General features: G+C 38.9%; 2 protein-coding genes and 1 pseudogene across 6 annotated transcripts in view; 1 reads left to right on the plus strand and 2 right to left on the minus strand.

The window, feature by feature from the left end:
• The window catches only part of PARPBP (PARP1 binding protein), an 84,037-nt gene extending 64,043 nt beyond the window's left edge, over positions 1-19,994 (minus strand). For all 4 annotated transcript variants that reach the window (XM_081248386.1, XM_081248385.1, XM_081248388.1 and 1 more), the window contains exons 1-3: positions 19,901-19,994; positions 16,286-16,441; positions 3,507-3,740 (exon numbers count right to left, since the gene is read on the minus strand). In XM_081248386.1, coding sequence (XP_081104512.1) covers positions 3,507-3,740; positions 16,286-16,438 — 387 coding nt within the window. In that variant the 5' untranslated portion in view covers positions 16,439-16,441; positions 19,901-19,994. The remainder of the gene's footprint in view (positions 1-3,506; positions 3,741-16,285; positions 16,442-19,900) is intronic.
• On the minus strand, positions 6,152-7,626 carry LOC308624760 (E3 ubiquitin-protein ligase RNF149-like; annotated as a pseudogene). Its single transcript has one exon. The product of its transcript is annotated as an E3 ubiquitin-protein ligase RNF149-like (transcript).
• Positions 19,995-20,030: 36 nt separating the features above from the next.
• Positions 20,031-21,737, plus strand: part of NUP37 (nucleoporin 37) — a 40,591-nt gene continuing 38,884 nt past the window's right edge. Inside the window, exons 1-2 of the mRNA XM_081248390.1 lie at positions 20,031-20,109; positions 21,358-21,573. Of these exons, the coding sequence (XP_081104516.1) occupies positions 21,418-21,573 (156 nt within the window). The 5' untranslated portion in view covers positions 20,031-20,109; positions 21,358-21,417. The remainder of the gene's footprint in view (positions 20,110-21,357; positions 21,574-21,737) is intronic.

Below are 21,737 nucleotides of genomic sequence, written 5' to 3' on the forward strand. Positions count from 1 at the left end.
AATTTAGCAGTTTTAATTCTAAACTAGTATCAGAATCTCTCTTAGTGTTAAGTCTTCCATTTTAGCTCACATATTCCCAGTCCATCCTTATCATTTTAACTGCACATAGACACTCCAAGTTTTAGTGCTCACTACCATCTTTCCCTAGATAGACCGCTGCTCCAGTTCATCTGTTTAATTATTAGTCTTTGGAAAGGTAAATGCTTCACATGAGGTATGATGATGACATTCTTTAAATTTTTTCATATCCTCACAAGTCCTTCCTTAACTTGGATGATAAATGATATCTTGGTTGAGGATGGAATTCTTAGGTCACTTTCAGGACATGCTATTTTAATTTTTTGTTCTTCTTAAATAACTTGTTCTTTCTGCCAGGAAATTAAGAGTTCAGGAATTTTACCAGGATATGTCTAGGTATGTGTCATTTCTCATCAATTCAGCCTGGAACTTCATAAACACTCCTTAGGAGACTCAGGAAAATATTTATTATAACAAATGTAGTTGTAACAAATATATGATTTATTTTATCATGGCCTCTTTTGCATCTGTTCTTTTTTCTCCTTCTAGAACTCCTAACGTTTATATGTTATATCCTCTAGATCTAACCTCCAAGTTTAACTTTTCCCTCTTTGTTTCTTTATGTTTTTTACTCTGTGCTTTACTGATTGTACTTGACTTTCAGGATACTAATTTGAGTCTGAATTCATCTGTTACATTGGGAAATATTTTCTTCTTTTTTTTTAATGTCTAGAAAGTCTTATGTTTAGGTATATACTTGAAGTTCCTTGAGTACTTATTATTTCGCTGGATTCAATTTGCTATCATTCCCTTCGAGCAGCTCTATTTTGTTAGGCATGTGTGTTCTTAGCTGATTCATCTTTCTGGCCACTGAGACCCCTTAGGTGACCGTTGCTTCTCTTTACTGGCTCTTTGGGGCCCAGATGACTGTTGAGGTACATTAAGTGATGACAGTTCTAGGAGTAATGGAAGTTGAAATGGTCTCTACTCCTTATGGAGCAGCAGTGGAGAAATAAGCAAGCTGCCAGTCACGTGATTAGGCTGAAGAACAGTCTTCTTGTGGTCTCTCAAGCCTCACCAACAGTAAGACCATCCATTCAGCTACTTTGCTGCTTCTTGAGAGTAAAGGAACCCTGGCACACTCATAGAAGGCAGTTATTGACCTTCCTCAGATTTCTGAGGGCTGCTAAGCTCTTCTCAGGATCTACCACTTCTGCTCCTCAGCCCAGGTCTCTGATTTTGTCCTCCAGATAATTGCTCAATTCATGAGAGCAATCTCTGTAACAATTCTCCCTACTTAGAGTCCAGTTAGCATCCAAGGACTTCTATGCTCCCAGATGCCCATGGGCCCTGCATCCATGTTCCTCAGGAGAGGAATTATAAAAGTAGGAAACAAAGGGGAAAGGGCTATCTTTCAAATTATGTTCCCAGAACTTCCCTGTCTTACCTTTATCTTAATTCCTCTTAATTCTTGCCTTATTTAGGCTACAATATATCAAAAACAAAAAAGCTTATTAGGATCATGATTTTCAGGACCCTGAAACTCAGAAATGTTTAGAACTTTCTGATATGTATCTTTAAAGATACTTTTAGCCTAAATTAGGGTTACATTTAGCACATTTTTGAAAAGTCGATCTAGGGATATTTTCCTGCTCACTTTTTCCTCACTGCAAATTTCCTTTGAGTAACATAAGTACCAGAGATCAAGTTGTCAGCCTTCTAAGATTTAAATGTAGAAAATTTTCTACTTCATATATTACCATCTCAGCAGTTCCCACTTCATTCCTGATGTTCTGCAAAGGAGACAGAACTTCCTCAAATGTAAAACCTTATATATCTCACACTATAAGCTGATTCACTTAAATGAAGAAACTTATTAGAGGACTTATAGGCAAAGGATAAAATGAAAACAAAGACCTCAGGCAGATTATACTCTCACTGGCTTATCAGAAACTCATGTTTATTGTTCCTACAATCTAATACTTGTGTTTGATTAACCTCTCTAAATTAACTTTGTGTAAAGTAGTTAAAAATCATCTCTACAGGTAAGCAAATAAAACATAACTAGAGAGGAATAAAACAACTGTCTTCACTCACAAGTATCCTCATCATGGTGTGGATAAGTATGTGTGGGTATGCATGTACACGTGTGTGCATGTATTTCGAGAAAGTTACAAAAAGGCAAAGGTTTCCATGATAGCCCCACGAGGCAAAGACAACAAACTGCCTGCCAGTATCCATTCTCCCCTTCTTCCTTAGTATCAGCGCTTTCTTTTTTCTTCTGGCATATTACTACCCAGAATAAAGACTATATTCTCCATCCTTGCTAGCATGTTGGTCTGTCCATATGACTAAGCTTTGGTTAATGAGATAGAAGCAAAAGAGCTACATCTCTTTCAAAGGAAAAGAGAGTGCGGTGCTCCCTTACTACTCCTGCTGCATGAAATGCTGATACAACGTCTGGAGCTCCAACAACTATCTTGGACCACAAATAATCCTGAGGGTAGAAGTCAAGAACTAAGATAGGAGAGCAGACTGACAGTAAAATCCTAGGTACTATCTGATAACCATGAACCTATCATATCAGTCCTAGATGCTAACCTTTTGACATCTTTTGTAAAAGAATGAAACAAATTCCATTGTCTTAAACAACTGTTATTGTGGAGGTTTCTATTCTAAGCAGACACAACATTATTCCCAACTAGCAGATAGAAATATTTATAAACTATTTTAATATCTGAGAAAATCCAGTAAACATTTTCTTCTAGTTATGGCTGCAATTATTCTTTTATTACCACTGTTTAATTACTACTTTAGTGGTACTTGGTATATGTTAAGATAAAGAAATATATTTTCAATACTTTAAAACAAACTAGATGTATTCAAATATATTCTAAAACAGTTTATCAACTATAATGTACACAAAAGCAAACTGCAAGGGATGCTACTCCATTAACTTTAAAATTTATGCTCTATAAAAAAATAAGGCAATAAATGTGTCTGCAAAAAAAAGGAAGTGTATTACCTCATGTATATTGCATCATACTATCCTCATGAAATGATACTCTATCTTAGTAAAACCTATTATTAATCCATAGAAAGAGTCATAGCAATCATTTATACAAATATGCCAAATGAACAGATGCACATTAAACCAAGAAAATAAAATACAAAATCAATCCCTGACATAATTCAAAAAGAAATCACGTACTTGGTACTGATTTATTAAAAATGTTTTGATCTAATAAGTAGCTGTTTTTATATTTCAACCAAATAATAACACAAATTCAACAAAATTTACCACCAAAATATTTCTCTCAAGTAATGACTAGCTTTCAAGTAGCTAAATTTTCCATTCTTAACATGATCCAAAAAGCAAAAGCATTATCATTTATAATAACTATAAATGCTGATCCATCATTTAAAGTAAAAATAAATCTAGCCAAATTTTAATTTGATTAAGATAAAATTATTTAAAAAATACTTACAGGAGATATGTTGGCATAATTTTCATAATTAGAAGTCAAAACATTACATTTTTTATAAACATCGATCATATCTAACATGTTACTATTCTTTAAGAAGTCATCATAAATCTTCCTAATGTTCTCATAATGGTCAATCACTTTCATATTTTCAACTGGTAAGTTCAATTTCTCATGTAGTAAGTATTTCCAGGTCAATAAGACATCGCTGAGAGAGACTGTAAATTCTCCACTGTACTGAAAGAGATAATGCCAAAAATTAAATGATAAAGTTGGATGCTAGATATTCATTAACTTACAATTAAGATAGAAAGTACAAACTGAATTTTGTCATAGAAAAGTCTACATTGAATTCCTGTGGATTTTAAAAGAACATCAAAGTTGAGCTATGGAATAATTTTAAAACCAGATATAAAAGAAAAAGATTTTGATGATTTTTAAAAATATGAACAACTATAATAAGTTTGCACATGACAAATTTAGCAAATATAGTCATCTTGTTTCCTGAACTTCACTAAATTTCTTCTACCCAAAGTGGGGAGATGGGTGAGCAGTGAACTGAACTTAAGTGCTATTGACTGGGGAAGCATTTGATTCTGTTAATACTTAGTTCCTTTTAGTTCTTTTTGCTAATGTATTTTTAATCTCTTATTTACAACTGTCATGTCATACTGAATTCCTACATATCACATTATTCCAAGTGTTAGTCTAAATCATGAACATAAAAATTAAATTTTTAAAAATTATGTTTTATCTCATTACTATTTCAGAAGCAAAATATTGGTGCTAAAATTTGGGGTCAGAAAAGAACTTTGAATCTTCCCTGCTCATCATCATGCTAAACTATAACAAACAAGTGCTAAGAAGCCATAGTCAGGTTTCTTTCTATAAGTTGTCAGATGTTACTAATCAGACAAAATTGTTCATTTTTTCCTCTTCTTCAATATCTACATGATAAATTATCTCAGTGGACATGTTGAAGATTTTTTTTAATTGATTGCATTCTGTCCCACTTAATATCTCAGATATTAATAATGGTGCCCTCCAAAACATGCTAGACCTAATTCAGTAAAAAAATTCTAACTACTCCTTTCTGCAGCATGAGTAACAAATAATTTTAAGTATCCATATGTGGTTTTGAGACACAGGTTTTGTTGCCCTCTTCCATAGTTAATATGCTAGTAGTTTCTGCTAACACCAATATCTTCCCATTAATAGCATTTAAAATAATGGGTGTGTATTTAAATAGTACTAGTCATTGGAACTAAAATGTAACATCATCTTTAGCCAATGAAGAATAACAGAAAGAAATCAAACACAGCCAAATAATATATTATTTTCTACATATGTGACTCTTTCAAATCTCTATATCTTTTATAAAGATATTTTCTAACTACTATCCAAATTTAAGACAAGGTGTTCAAACTGCCTTAAAATAATTAACTCTTTACTCAACCATATGGAGGCAGCTAAGGAAATTATCTTTATTGTCCTTGGAGTAGAGACCTGTTATATAAAAATTATGAAAATTAACTACATTTCATGAAATTAGTTCAATGAACAACCAAAAGAATCAGTAACTCTCAAACATTGGACCCATAACCCAAATGTAAGACAGATTTGTAATATCTCAGCATTGCATCAAAATTGTATACTTTACTTCCCAATCCCACAAAGGTTACATACCATAAAATTTCCAAGTGGTATTTAAGTTAAATAAATCCAGTTATTTAGAGTTTCAAAACTAAATTGTTTTATCTCAAAAATTCCTAAAAACTATTTTGGTATAACACCCTTCATGTTAAAACTAAATTAAGATTTTGCCTAATATAAATGTACAAATCTCATCCTAATGACTATAACTAGTTAAAGTAAAACTATACAAGCTTTTTAATTTTTTTCAAGAAAACTGGTTACTTGTTTATTGTGTTACAACAGCAATGAAAAGTCCCCATCTACCACCCTTTATCATTGTAAAGATTAAACTGCAGTTGGAATCAGTATGTTCATCATTTACCCCCAAAAACGCCATATCAGAGTCCATCAGAGTCTGTCTACTCCATTTCTTTAACAAGCAATGAAGAACTTCATGCTCGTGTGCAATACGGAATCGTAGCTTTTTTTATTTGTACAGAAAAAAATGGACAAAACTTCCCTCCCCATCAAGGTTGTTAGAAGAAATTAGGTAATGAAAAGGAGAAATGCAAATCCTAAAGTCAACCAGTGCTTTTCCCATAACTCCAAATAAAAAACAACAATGAAAGTGCTCTAAGGTTTGGACATCTCTCTATAGTACAGAGGTGCAAGGAAGCGATAGATTTCTCTCATCACATTTACAAGTTTAATGTTCTAAAAAAAAAAGTCTTTCCTCCAGGGAAACTCAGGTGATCAATTACTGAATATAATCACACAACTCCATTTCAACTAGTCTGAATTCAATGTGCTTAGTCTAGAACCATCCTTGAGAAGAATTAATCTTATGATACATTTTAGTAGATAAATATATGAAGACTAATCAAAAATTCTCTTTAAGAATAAAGTATCTTAGCCCTTTGTATATCAAATCAGAACCTGAAAGGTAAAAGAATGTACATTATTTTCACATATACAAACTATGTGCTAAAGTAAAAAAAATAAATGTCCTTTAATTCAAGCCCAAGCTCTGTCCGTGACACTGCCGGCAGGTTATACACTAGGAGAAAGGTCCTTCACACTGAGGGTCACTCCTGCTTGTCTCCAGCAAGGCCGTGTTTTCACCAGCATCCTCTTTAAAATTGGCCTCGCAAGGCGGCACGGAGTCACTGGTGGTGGGCAGTGCTGAGCTGCCTGCGTCACTTCTGTCACCATCTGGTAAAGTAAGACTCAGATCTGCAGTTGAAACGCCCCCAGGGGGAGATTCTGGGGCGGGCGTCTCCTGCACGTCCTCAAGCTCTCCCCAATATCCCAGGGCTTTGATGACATCAAGTTTACACATTGAACACGTTCGGTGATCCAAAAGCCATGGGTCAATGCATATTTTATGAAAAATATGCTTGCATGCCAGGATTCTGATAACATCCTTTCCTTTAAAATTTTCAATACACACTGCACAACGTTCAGCATCAACATCAATTCCCTTTTCTCCATGCTTTACAGTATGAAGAGGAAGCTGCCCGATAAGTTTGTTTCTTTTCTATGGCTCTGACTTCCAAACTGTGAGCCAGTGTATAGGAAGCGCTGTATATAGTAAAATATTAGCCAAGCTAGTGAGATAATCATCATGGTGATGAAGGCGATGGCCACAAACACCACGGACTGACCGCTGATGAACTCCTCTAAGTGCCGTGTGCCGAGCCCTATGGTCACTGTGACCGGAATGTCTTTCTGCACCAGATCCACGATTTCTCTTTCTTTGGGGTAGCTAACCATAATGACTACTATATTTCCTGTTCCCGTGTGGGACAAGGGCGCAGTGAGGTTCCCGTGGCGCTCCTCGTTGTACAGGACCACGGCCGAGGTGTTCCGCCGCGCCGCCGCCAACACCTTGTCCTTGAAGGTGCAGCCCCCGTGCGCCACCAGCGCCACCCAGGGCGCGGCCCCCCGGCCGCGGGGCACGAGGAAGCGCGTGCAGGACGCACAGCCCTCGGGGTCGCGGTCGTCGTCAGGCGGGACGCCCAGCAGGCCCCGCGCGCCCTCCTTGGGCGAGCTCTCGCCGAAGCGGCCGCTCTCCGAGGCGCTCCACACGCTCTGGCTGGCCTACGGGTCCACGTACTCGGTGCTCAACATGACCGAATACCACTTGAGCGCCCGGCCTCGGTCCCCGGGCGCGCACAGGGCCAGCGCTAGCAGCGCCAGCGCGCCGTGGGCCCCGCCGCGGGCCTCAGGCCGCCGCCACGCCATGGCCCCACCGCCGGGCTGACCGGGAGAGGGCCGGGCGGGAGCCGGAGGGCGCTGGCGTGCGAGGCCGCCGAAAAGCACGGAGAAGTCGACGCCAGCTTGCAGAGCCCGGGAAGACCCAGTCCCGGTGGCCTATACAAGCTCTTGATCTTGTGAGAAAAGGTTTTGACTGGATTAACAGTGTTTATACTGGGATTATAAAAACATTTTAAATCCAAATAAAAATGCACTCCAAATATCAGTTTTCATGATCAGGTGCCCACCATGACAGCATAATCTGTTATTCAAAACAGTAACAACTGATTGAGAGGGTCTGTGGTCAAATCAGAAAATGTTTTGCTAGGAAAACATGCCAGCTGGCTAATATCTGAAGGAAGTTCAAAATGTTCAATGCTTTAGTTCTCTGATGGACATAAGAAGGGTTGTATTTCACAAGAATAAAATGAGAAAAATGGAGAGTTACGTTTTATCAGAGCACTTGTACTTTTTACATTTTACCAAAGTTACTTTTATAATTATTCAAAATTTTAAATAAACTTTACATTTTTAACTAACTGGAATTCTTGTTATGGAAAGAGAAAAGATAACAGATTTACTTAAGAGCATTAATTGGCTGTGTGACCTTGAGTAAGATACTGAAATCCCTCTGAGTCACCTTCCTTGGTTATAAAGTAAGACTGTACAGATTAAATAACACCTGATAAATGTTAGGTAATAAAAACTGTCAGTTTCCTTTCTCTTTTCTTATTCAAAGTAAAATAATTATTTGTTTGTTGGGGGAAGGGTGGTAGATAAATGTAATACAATTTTAAAAACAGTTTCTTCTTATTTGTTATGTCACTGTTGGATCATTTTCAAATCTGACAGTCAGCCCCAGGTGCTGTGATTGCTTCCTATGAAGCTATAAAATTAATAGCTTTGTTTCATCCAAAGGACCATTTGTAATGTTCTTAAGGCTACTTAAGGTGAATAATAGCCTTAATAACATAATGGCCAGACAAATTAAAACTATGACGCCAATTCCGAAGAAAAGAAAGGCTAAAATTTTATTTGCAATGTAGTAATGAAGTTATACATATTTGCCATATAATGAAATTAATAATCCTCAGTGAATCTATAATAGGTTAAATCCTAAGTGGTATTAAAACTGCTAGAGAGGTGTTATATTATTTAAGCTAAAATATCCCCCCACCTAAGAAAATATTCCAAGACCCTAAAACTCAAAAGTTATTTTCTTTCTCCCCACTAAAGCAGTTAAGAAAACAAGCACACCAATAAACAGACTAACAACTCTACCAGGTATTCAAAGGTTTCATTGTAGTCAAATGTTATTGTAAGGATTATTACTTTAGGGACCTATGTTCTCAAACTAAAGAGAATTAAAAAACTAAACAGAGCTCAAAGCAGAGGGTGGAAAATATAGGTGAAGGATATATACAACCAACTCCACCTTTTTATTACTATCTGCTACTTATGAATGCACCTGCAGGCAAGTGTATGTTGTTTCACATTGCCAAGTGACTTGAAGTCAGAGCACAGATGGGGATGCCTGAGCTGACTCTGTACATGAAGAGTTAAAGTAAAACTGACCCACGACCCACCATATCCACTGCACATGTGCATGTATATAAACATGAACTTTGAAAAGTTTAGTTGCAATTCATCTTTCCTCTTCTTTCCCACCCAGAGTCTGAATTTTCACAGTGAATTAAGTGAATTAACAAGTAGAAAATTAACAAGTAGAGATACTGAGTGAATGCTACATAGACAAATCCTGAAGAAAAAGTGACTTGTATTGAATATTTCAATATGTCAAAATTTTTACAATGAAAACTAAATTTTCTTCAGGGTACATTTCACTTAGCCTATGGATCTATTTTTTTAATTATTCATAAACAAACAAAGTAGGTGATTTGAACATGGTCTGTCTGATTCCAGAACAATAGTCCTCAATCACTATTCAATAATGACTCTTAATAATTTCACTTTCTCTCTCTCCTTATTTTCTAGTGCATGGTCACCAAGGTTTAACCTTCAGCTGGCCCATTCCATTATACAATATCCTCATAATATATTATTTACCTGAGTACCATTTCTTCAGATTACTAAAGAAGGACAGATTTTTTTTTTTTTTTTTTTTTTTTTTTTTTGCGGTAGGTGGGCCTCTCACTGTTGTGGCCTCTCCCCTTGCGGAGCACAGGCTCCGGACGCGCAGGCCCAGCAGCCATGGCTCACGGGCCCAGCCGCTCCGCGGCACGTGGGATCCTCCCAGACCGGGGCACGAACCCGCGTCCCCTGCATCGGCAGGCGGACTCCCAACCACTGCGCCACCAGGGAAGCCCGGACAGATTTTTTTAAAAAATGCTCAGGCAGTAAAATTGGCAAGACGTGAAAATGAATTACAAAAGGGAGCAAAGGAAAGAGACCCTATGATGATCCTTAGGTATCTAGCTTCAGTGACTGAGTGTGGAAGGTAAGGTAGGTAAGTTGAGGAAGCAAACAATGTGATCTACTTTTAAAAATTTATGTGGAGACAGTAATCAAGGTAAAATGTCCAGTGAGTACTTGACCATACCAGAGTAAGACTCAGTAGAGAGGTCTAGCATATGAATACTGGTGAAACAGGAAGTATATCCAGTGAAAGTGGGTAAATGGAGCACACAGGAAGATATCAACAAAGTGTATAACAAGAGAGTATCTAAAATATATGTACAACTCTTTCAAAGAGTGAGAAAGAGACAAAAATAAGTCGACAGTAAAATAAGCATAGGAAATGAATAAACAGTTTAAGAAAAGGATACCTAGGGCTTCCCTGGTGGCGCAGTGGTTGAGAGTCCGCCTGCCGATGCAGGGGACACGGGTTCGTGCCGCGGCCCGGGAAGATCCCACATGCCGTGGAGTGGCTAGACCCGTGAGCCATGGCCACTGAGCCTGCACGTCTGGGGCCTGTGCTCCGCAACGGGGGAGGCCAGAGCAGTGAGAGGCACGCGTACCGCAAAAAAAAAAAAAGAAAAGGATACCTAAATGGTCAGATAAGAATTTTAAAAGGTGCTAAATGCTTTAGCTAGCAGAAAAATCAAAATGAAATATCACTTTTTTTCTTTTCTAATGAGGTTTGATAACACCTAATATGGAAAGAAATAAGAAAATGGTACTCTCCTACACTGTTGACATAAATGTCAATTCTAACAGCCAAGTTGAAGAGCAGTATGGAAGTATCAAGGCAAATTAAAGATGTATCTACTATATGACCCACTGAGTATGGGGCTTAGATTACCTCTTGCTCAGTGCACAGACATCTCATTTCAGTGCAAAACTGTAATACCAAACAACTTCAAACAACCCAAAAGTCCATCTACGCATAAAATGCATCGGTCACACAAAGGATGACTGTTAAAATGAATAAATCGTATCAAATTTTCTGTCTATCAGTACCTGACGAAGTCCTGAAAACAATGTTGGATGACAAAAACAAGATGCAGAAAAATGTATACCATTTGTTATAATTTTAAAACAGACACTTTAACAGTGCAATTTGTACAACTGGATATACAGAGAAGTACCTCCTGGTAAAAAATACCTAAAATTACAGGAGAAAATAGGAAAACTTTTATTAATCATGACTGAATTGTCCATAAGAGAAGGGAAATTACAAAAGGTCAAAAGCAATGAAAAAGTGCCAATATAGAAGGGTAAGCAAATGGCAGGTTCTGTGTTTCCCTGGTGTCTACCACTCCCTGGCATTTAAGAACCTGATTTTTATGAACTCTGAGCACAAAGCTTAGGAGACAAAGCTGACCATAAGAAGGCAGGAAGCTGGATCAGAGACATTCCTTGCCCACCTGCCATATAAAGCCAAAAGCCCCTGAAGGTCAACACTCTTACTGTGTCCACTAGAACAAAATCTGCCCAGCAGAAGGTGATGGTAGAGATACTTGCTGGTGAAGAGATTTCTAAAGCAGTCTCAGCATTGTGCTTACCTCTCTGGGTAATCTTCACTTAGATTTTTGCCTAATATTTAGTTTCTGCTGAGATAGGGGAAACCAGTCATCTACCCTGGCAGAAAATTGGGGGTTTACTCCCTGGACAGGGTAAAATAGTCTCTGGACTGAAGAATTCAGTTGAGGAAGAGAACCCAAATGAAAATCATAGGAATCACATGACATTTTATATTCTAAATTTTGACACAATTTTCAGGCACCCATCACATAGAGCTCAACTTTACACCCTTCATGCAGGAGGAAAGAAGACTCTTTTCCGAGGAAACTGTTCCAAAAGGGATATCCTAAAGATATCAACATCAAAGCTTCTCCAACCAAATGGCCCAGTAACATCAGGTTGACAAGCCCTAACCCTGCACAAAGAGCTTCCAATAAACATTTTAGTGCTCCACTTAAATATAGGTGGATGGCCAAGGATCACCATGAAGGAAGTCTCTAATCAGAAGAAAGGAAGTCCTTCCCAAATAAAACTAACAAAAACAAGGAACTTGGAGGAAACACATTATGCAAGAAGATGAAAACCTCAACAAAATATTATTAATAGTCTCAAAGGAGAAAATATTAGACCCAGGAATCAAGAACAGTATGACATTATAAAAAGAGAACAAAAAAGGGCTCTTAGAAATAAAGAGGACATTAACAGAAAATCTAATAATTATCTCACAATTAAGCTGAAAAACTATTAAATGTTGAATCTTTGACTATTGGTTGAAAGAAAAGTAAAACAAGGTGAATGGATAAATAAATTGATACATCCATATAATAGAATATCATGCACTGCTAAAAAGAAATGAGCTATCACACCATGAAAAGACACAGAGGAACCTTAAATGCACATTACTAAATGAAAGAAGTCAATCTGAAAAGGCTACATACTATGTTCCAACTATGTGACACTCTGAAAAAGGCAGAACTATGGTGACAGTAAAAAGACCAGTGGTTTCCAGGGACTGAGGAGAGGGAAAGATGAATAGTAGAGCAGAGGGTTTTTAGGGCAGTGAAACTATTCCATACATACTATAATGGTGGACATATATCATTATACGTTTGTCAAAACCCACAGAATGTACAACACCAAGAGTGTTTAGAGGGGCTTCCCTGGTGGCGCAGTGGTTGAGAGTCCGCCTGCCAATGCAGGGGACATGGATTCTTGCCCCGGTCCGGGAGGATCCCACATGCCAAAGAGCGGCTGGGCCCGTGAGCCATGGCCACTGAGCCTGCGCGTCCGGAGCCTGTGCTCCGCAATGGGAGAGGCCACAACAGTGAGAGGCCCACGTACCGTGGGAAAAAAAAAAAAAAAAAAAAAGAGTGTTTAGGGGTAAAGATTCAGGATGTCTGATACTTACTATCATATAGTTCATAGAGAATAATAATAATATTCATGTATATATATATTTTTGTGTGTAATACGTATATGTGATATTTATACATACATATGAAATATTAAAAGAATAATGAAGCAAATGTAGCAAAATGCTAATAATTAATGAATCTAAGTGAAGGGCATACAGGAGTTCAGTGTACTATTCTTGTCACTTTTCTAGAAGTTTAACATTTTTTTCAAAATAAAAAGTCAAAAAAGTGCTACTTCCATTCTTTTTTAACATACCTATGTAAAATTTATTTTTAACAATATTGTGATTAAAAACAAGGAACAGACAAATTGGACATGTAACCACGACTGTCCCCCTCTTCCCCCTTCAGCTACACGGGCCCTTTTGCATTTTTTCAAATTCTATCTGCAGTCTTGAGCCAATGTGCAGTCTTCAGCCATGGGGCCTCTGCATATGCAGTTTCTCCATCCTCATCTTGGCCCCCACTCCCTTGCCTAATTAACCCCTTTCCCTCCTTTAGGGCTCAGCTTTATCTCTCTGACCAGGTCAACTCCCTGGTCGAATAGCATCATAAACTTCTTTTTTTTAAAATTAATTTATTTTATTTATGTTTTTGGCTGCGTTGGGTCTTCGTTGCTGCGTGCGGGCTTTCTCTAGCTGAGGCAAGCAGGGGCTACTCTTCATGGCAGTGCGCAGGCTTTTCATTGCAGTGGCTTCTCTTGTTGCAGAGCACGGGCTCTAGGCACGTGGGCTTCAGTAGTTGCGGCACGTGGGCTCAGTCATTGTGGCTCACAGGCTCTAGAGCACAGGCTCAGTAATTATGGCACATGGGCTTAGTTGCTCCGTGGTATGTGGGATCTTCCCAGACCAGGGCTCGATCCCATGTCCCCTGCATTGGCAGGCGGATTCTTAACCACTGAGCCACCAGGGAAGCCCCAAACCTCTTCTTCTGATAGCTTTAATTTCACACTTATTTACTCTCTACTTAATGTCTGTCTCACCTATTAGGCAATAAGCTTCACAAAGGCAAGAGACGTGTCAAGTTTTGGTCACCATTCTAACCCAACACTTATCACAGTGCCTGGCACATAGTAGAAGCTGAGAAAAAGAAATCTGGGGCTTCCCTGGTGGTGCAGTGGTTAAGAATCTGCCTGCCAACACAGGGGACACAGGTTCGAGCCCTGGTCCGGGAAGATCCCACATGTCACAGAGCAACTAAGCCCATGCGCCGCAACTACTGAGCATGTGCTCTAGAGCCCGTGAGCCGCAACTACTGAGCCCACATGCCACAACTACTGAAGACCGTGCGCCTAGAGCCCGTGCTCCACAACAAGAGAAGCCACTGCAGTGAGAAGCCCGTGCACCGCAACAAAGAGTAGCCCCTGCTTGCCACAGCTAGAGAAAGCCTGTGCACAGCAACGAAGAACAAAGGCAGCCAAAAATAAAATAAATTAAATAAATAAATTTATTAAAAAAAAAGAAATCTGGGGCAAGGAGGAAGAAAGGGAAGAAATTAACATGTATATAGACAGCTAAACAGTTGTACTGGCCTCCTTGCTATGCCTTGAACATGCGAGGCATTTTCTACCTCAGGGCCCTTGCACCTGCTGTTCCCTTTGCTTGGTAGTCCCTTGCCACAAAAATTTCCACAACTCTTCCTTCTTCCCCTCTTTCAAATCTTTGTTCAGATGGCATCATCTTGATGAGGCCTTCCTTGACCACCCTATTCAAATCACAAGAACTCTCCCACCCCAAACTCTAAACACTCCTTAGTAGCATCTCTTTTATTTTCCTCTGCAGCACTTATTATGATCTAAAATGCTAAATATCTTATTTATTAGAGAATTATCTGTCTCTCCTCACTAGAAGATAAGTCCCATAAGAGCAGGTATTTCTTTCAGTGGTATATTCCTAGAATATATATATTCTTAGAATAACGTTATTCTAAGAACTTAATAAATGTGTGGAAAGAATAACTGACTACCTAAGATAGAATTTTGTCAGTTTTTCTATGTTCAAAATTTATCTTAATATACATTGTTTTAAATATGCAAAACAGCAAACTATCCACACTTAGGAAAAACTATCTCTTGTTTTAAGATTATAGAATTCCTAATGTTCAGGTGTTAAATTATTCTTCCTTTTTCAAAATGATGGTTCTAGTCACTATTTTTTCTCAATGGCTTTACGTGCTAACATGAGAAATGTTCAAATCTGTCAATATCCAATTTGGGGGGGGAATTTTATTGGTAAATGAAATCTACAAGTCTGGGAACTAGTGACTTATAGGATTAAAATAATTCATCAGGGACTTCCCTGACAGTCCAGTAGTTAAGACTCCACGCTTCCAATGCAGGGGGCACGGCTTCGATCCCTAGTTGGGAAACTAAGATCCCACATGCGGCGTGGCACAGCCAAAAAAAAAAAAAATTCATCAGAATGCCATTTCACTATCTAGCCCAACAGACCCATTGAAACCATTCCACCCTTCAAAAATCTTCTTTTATAGTCAAGACAGTCTCCTTAACATTTTCAAAACATCATGATTTTAATCCCCCTGGATGCTTCCTCTGAACTGACTTTTCCCTTCCTTCATCGCTTCTTTAAATTCTTCCCATCCAAAGACTTCCCTCCTTTAAGTATATTATGTAAAATCCAAGAAGGCTTTCCTTACCACTCCAGCCTACATTCATCCTTCTCTCATCTGAATGCCTCTAGCCCCTTAGGTAGAGCTTATTCCAAACACTGGTTTGGCCCAAGCCGACTGTGTAAGAATCACTTCAGATTAAAAAAAGATTAAAAGGTTAAAAAAAAAAAGACAATTTCCAGGGTCTCAGTGCAGATTAGGAAAATCAGTGTCCAAAATTGGGGTACAGAAGCCAGTATTTTTTAAAAGCCCTCCCAAATGATTCTGCTTCACAGCCTGGCTTAGGAATAATTAATCTATACCACAGAGCCTGAAATTAGTCATAAAATACTTGGATTAAATAAACATTATTTATGTGTGCTTTCTAGAACTTTTCAGAGAAGAAGTTTTATCAAATAAAAATAATTTTTAACCATAATAATTGTAATAGTTGTATGTTTACCTTAAGATTTTAAATTAAACATCAAATGTGCATGTCCCATGTCAAATTATACATATAAAAGTCTTAATTTTGAAACAAATCATTTCAAATCCAACTGTAATGTTTTGACAAATATATGCAGAGGCATTTGTGAATACAGTATATTGATATCATAGGAGAGCATATACTGCAAAGAAATTAATGTAATTAAGTTTATTCAAATGGGCAGCAAACAAAATTCACTTAAAAAAAAAAAGTTAACCTTGGGCTTTCCTGGTGGCGCAGTGGTTGAGAGTCCGCCTGCCGATGCAGTGGACAGGGGTTCGGGCCCCGGTCTGGGAAGATCCCACATGCCGCGGAGCGGCTGGGTCCGTGAGCCATGGCCGCTGAGCCTGCGCGTCCGGAGCCTGTGCTCCGCAACGGGAGAGGCCACAACAGTGAGAGGCCCGCGTACAGCAAAAAAAAAAAAAAAAAAGAAGTTAACCTAAATACAGTCTACTAACCTGTTTGTTGTTCTCTGCCATGGAAAGCTGCAATGCCAAAAGCATGGAGTCTGCACCACATACAGTAGTTCTCTCAGAGTTACAAAAAGTGTGCCAATTCCTTCTGAACTCTTTAATCATATCCAAGACAGACTTCTGATTAAGTACAGCCATCCTCTTAAAGTAAGACAGAAGGCAATGTTAAAAAAGCCTTATTTTAATTGGAAATTGATATTTAACATGTATAAGGAAGCAGAGTTACAGAAAAATAGTGAACAAGAGGTCATTTCATATTTATAAGATTGCTTTTAAGTAAATTTAGGAAAACAGAATAATGCAATTTCTGCCCAATCGTATTTTCCTCTCCTCTAGTTTTCTTAAGCCAAATCTTTGAAAATAACAAAATCCAACCTTCAATCTGAAAATTCATACAAAACAGATAAATGCAAATTCTGCAAACATAATTATAGACACAAACATAGCTAATTAAATTTGTATTTTTAAAAATACTTATTTTGAGATAGATGGTAACATCTACGGTAGAATGCAAAACAAAAAATTTCCTCCCATCCCTATATTGTCCCAAAAGGGTTGGTCTATTTTCCACCCCTTTGAATCTGGGTCAGCCTTGTGACTTGATTTGACCAATAAAATGTGGCAAGAATGACATCATGGGAGTTCTGAGCCTAGATCTAGTTCCAAAAGGCCCATGCAGAAAAGTGTTAATATAGCAGGCCTGACTTCTACCCTTTGAAAAGCCTGCTTACAGGGTTGGCATCTGGGAACTAAGATTTCAGGACGATTTCCTGTGAGAATGGTTCACTGTGCCTAAACTATTTGTATAAATAATATAGCTTATGCTGAACATATGCTTTTCTTTTGAGTCTGGAATTTGGGAACATAGAGGATACCTACATGTTCAGACCCCAGTAGAATCCCTGGGCACTGAATCTCTAAAGAGCTTCCCTGACAGATAACATTTCATGTGTTGTTGTAACTTGTTGCTGGTAGAATTAAGTATATCCTGTGCGACTCCACTAAGAGAAGACTTTTAGAGGCTTGTGCCTGATCTCCCCTGGACTTCACCCCATGTATCATACCTTCTCCCTTTGTTGATTTTGCTTGGCATCTATCTGTTGTAATATATTATAGCATGAGTACAACTATATGCTGAGTCCTCTGAGTCCTCTTAGCAAATTATTCAACCTGAGGTGACCTTGGGGACCTCCTGACACAGGCCTTGCAGTTTTAGCTCTTCCTCTCTTGCTACTCTCAGAATGACATAGGAAGAAGTGCCAGTTAGCCTGCTGGAAAGGCCATATGGAGGAGAGCCAAGGCACTCCAGCTGACAACCAGTACCAACTCAAAAACATGTGAGTGAGGCTATCTTAGATTATCTAGACCCAATCAACCTGCCAGATGAAATACAGCACCACAAGTGATCCTAGGCAAGACAGGGAGAACCACATAACTAAGTCCAGCCCAAATCGCTGATCCACAAAATCATAAACATTTAAAATCATTGTTGTTTTAAAGCCACTAAATTTCACAGTGCTTTGTTACCCAGCAATAGATAACCAATACAGTAATAGCTAATATTTAGAAGCTTTCTTGGTGCCAGATACTTTTCAAAAGCTTAATATTTATTACCTTATTCAATCTTCACAGGAGTCCTATGAAGGTCTATTATTATCCTCATTTTACTCTGAAGAAAGCAATACCCTATGCCACTCAGCTAGCAAATGGGGAAACAGACCTAAATCCAAGATGCCCAAGTCCAAAAGCTGTGCTCTTAAATCACGATATTACATAACTTCTCCTGATAGACAAAGGCCTTTCAAAATAATTGGATGTAGTTCCAATGTTTTATATACTCAAGCCTATATGAGGCAGCCAATTCCTTTCTCTGAGTGTACAGAAATGCCTCTAAACCTTTTTTTCCCTACTTCCTTTTACGTACCCCAGTCTCCAACACAATCACATGCCATTATCTTATTTGGGGTATTTTACTGTACACATTCCCATTTACTTACTCCTCTGTTATCTTTTTCTTCTTTTTTTACGTGGCATAAACAGAATCCAGGATGTTTACCAGGTATCTTGGGTTTGTATGATCAAAAAAATGGGCATGTGCCATTTACAAAATAATAATTTATAAATATAATCAGTGATGCAATTTAAACATACAGGTAGAAGACTATAAATTAAAATATCTATAAAACTATATATCCTAGTAAATAGTAAAATTCTCTTCAAAATATCCCCTTCATCTCTTAAAAGAAAAAAAAACATAAAGTGAAGAAATAAAGCTTCAGTGATATTACTAGTTTGCCTAAAATCAATCTTCAGTAGTAAATTATTTACTGGTATTATTTGAAGGTACTATGAGTTCGGATTGCTAATAATGAAGACTAATCTGGAATTAGACAGTTCTGAATTCTGACTCCACCACCTACAAGCTTGTGAGACCTTCTCCAAGTTATGTCACCTCTCCCTGTCTCAGCTTCCTTGTACTGTACTGAAGATGAAAATAATAATACTCTTATCTCACAGGATTTTGTGAAAAGTAAATGACATAAATACAAAGTAAGCTTTTACAACTATGCCTAGCACATGTAAAAGTGAATCTCATCGAAGGGTCAGCATACTTTTGGAAAGGTTCAAATAGTAAACTTTTGAGGCGTTCAGGCCATCGGGTCTCTTACAACTACCCAACTTGACCTTGCAGTGTGAAACTAGCCACAGACAATACATAAACAAATGAGTATAGCGGGCTTCAGCAAAACTTTACAGAAACTGAAAGTTGAATATCATAATAATTTTCACATGTCACAAAATATTATTCTCCTCTTGATTGTTTTTTCCAACCATCCAAACATGTAAAAGCCATTCTTAGCTCAGGAACTGTCTGCACAAAAACAGGTAGTGCCACTAGTTTGCCAAGCTTGGTCTAGCCTTAACTCTTCCAGTAGCTAGCTGGCTGTGTGAGCCCAGACAATAAGCCTTACACCTGACTGCCTAGGTAGAGATATAATACATTCCACAAATCAATGAGACAACGAATACGCAAGCATTCTGAATGTCAGGCTGAACTATACAAAAAGCTCTGATGAGTCTAAATTTCTTCACCTGTAAAACGGGGAAGATTATCTCCTACCTCATAAAATTAGGAGACGTTAGTGAGGCAAGTAAATAATCCACCTAGTGCCGGGCACTTAGTAGATGCTCAATAAAAAAGGGGGGGGCGTCGTTGCTGTTCATTGTCAGAATGCAGGTCCTAACAGTTCCTTGGGAGGATATAAAAGGGAGAGGGCGAAAGCAGCGGGATTGGAGTCTACGTACGTTTTAGGATTGGAACCCTGGTTTCCTGCCTAACTACTGAATCTAAGTAGGGCTCTGTGAGCCTTATTCTTCCAGTCAGCAGATGATCCCTCAGGACATTTCAGCTCCATCACTGGAACCTACGAACTCTGTTCAACACCCACAGACCAAACCAGGCCCCAGTGCAAAGACACTGCACAAATAATACCGTAGACGGTCACATGGCGCTCTGCTGTTACCGAAAAACCCCTCACAAGCCGCGCTTGAATCACCACTTAAAGTGTGACAGGCGGGCGAGGAGGAGGCGACACTCACCTGACTCGGAGGAGAACCGGGAGGTGCAGACTCGCCTGAAGAAAGCGCCAGCCCGGCTGCAACGAGTGACCGCGGGTTTACATTTTAAATCTCGCGGGAGGGTCGGGGAGCCAATCGCAGCTCCCGCCCTCTGACCCGGAAGCAGAACCGGCGCGCAGAAGTCCCTGGCGAAGACTAGCTCGCCTTTAACTACTTCCAGGCGCCTTCAGGTGTGTATCGCGCGTGAGCCCAAGGGGCAGCCTCTCTGTGCTCCCGGCCGCCCCACGCCTCTACTCTATCTCTGGAAGTTCCTCCTCTCCCCGAGTCGTTCCCCACCCCTCTTCCCTCCGACCTCGGGCTCCGGGAGGTGGTAGCGGGGTCTCGCGGGACTTGGCTGGCGTCGGGGCTCTGCCGGGACTTCTCTTGTTCCCTCCCTCCTCTGTCTTAGCAGTTTTAGAAGAGCAAGTCCAGCCCGCCGTATACAGTGAGGCCCTGAGACTGTAATTAGACAGGGCACTACTTTAATGAGCAATTAGGGACCGAGTTTCCGGATCTGGAATCTTTTGCACTTCCCACACCGATATCTTACCTGTTGGTCACCCTTAACAATTTTCAGTCCCCTTAAGGTTACTAGTTTACAGCTTCCCGAGGTGCAACTCATCTCATATGATTCTCAGTAAATACTCATCAGGTGTTTGATGTGTTTGTTATGGAGCCCAGATGTTTTCAGGACAACTCCTGCCGTCCAATTAAAAAAAACAAAACAACAACAACAACAAAAAACTGACCTCTTTAGAATCCATAAGTCTCATCTGGGAATGCTACTTCCAGAATGCCCACCAGCCCATGAAACGTTAGTTGAAGTTTTGTGCCTGGCTTTATGAATATTATTTTTGTATCCCATGTTGGCACTCCTTCCTCCAGATCGTATATTTTGTATCTGCTTATATTATAGCACTTTTCACACTGAATCATAAATAACCCTGGATTGTGAGCTCCTTCAAGGCAGGAGTCTGTTTTTCTTCTCTAGTACTGGTGTCCAACACTTAGGAAGGTCTCAAATTCTGGCTCCTCTTATGAGCTTGGAAAGCTAGTTAACCATCTAAAGTCTCGATTTCTTCATCTGTAAAATGGGGATCAGAGTTAGCACCTCCCTCTTAGGCTTGTGCAAGTATTAGATGTGATAATGTCAGTAAAATACTTAACGTGACACCTGCAAATAGTGCTCCATGAATGTTAACTATCATTAATTTTTTATGAATATATTTAATATTAATGTGATTCCATCTTTAAGTACTCACTGTATCTTTTAAACTAAACAGAATTTTGTGGTGACTTATGCTGCAAGTATCATTCACAAAGTGTATGAATAAGTAAATTTTTTTCATCTGCCTGTAGTCACATCCTTATTTTGATTAATTGTGTAAAGTAATCCTTTGACGGTTTCTGTCTAACTGTTTCTGTGCTGTAATCCACAGTTTCATGACCTTGTCCAATAGAAGGCTATTTTTACAACTGCACGAGTTTTGCCATACAGGATGAAGCAAGATGCCACAAGAAATGCTACCTACACTGTGGATTGCGAAGATTATGTGCATGTGGTAGAATTCAATCCCTTTGAGAGTGGGGATTCAGGAAACCTAATTGCATATGGTGGCAATAATTTCGTGGTCATTGGCACATGTACATTTCAGGTTAGTGTACAAAACTGCAGTGAATGACAGTGAAGATATTTCACTGATAAGAAAACTTATACAAACTTCGGTAAACTTTGGCTAACCTTTAAAAGTATATTGAGTTTGAATGTTTTAAAAAACATGATGTGAAGAACTACTGAGAAAGACATTCCTAGTAATAT

The sequence above is a fragment of the Mesoplodon bidens genome (genome assembly GCF_964165515.1).
Source record: "Mesoplodon bidens genome assembly, chromosome: 11".
Taxonomy (NCBI): Eukaryota; Metazoa; Chordata; class Mammalia; order Artiodactyla; family Ziphiidae; genus Mesoplodon; species Mesoplodon bidens.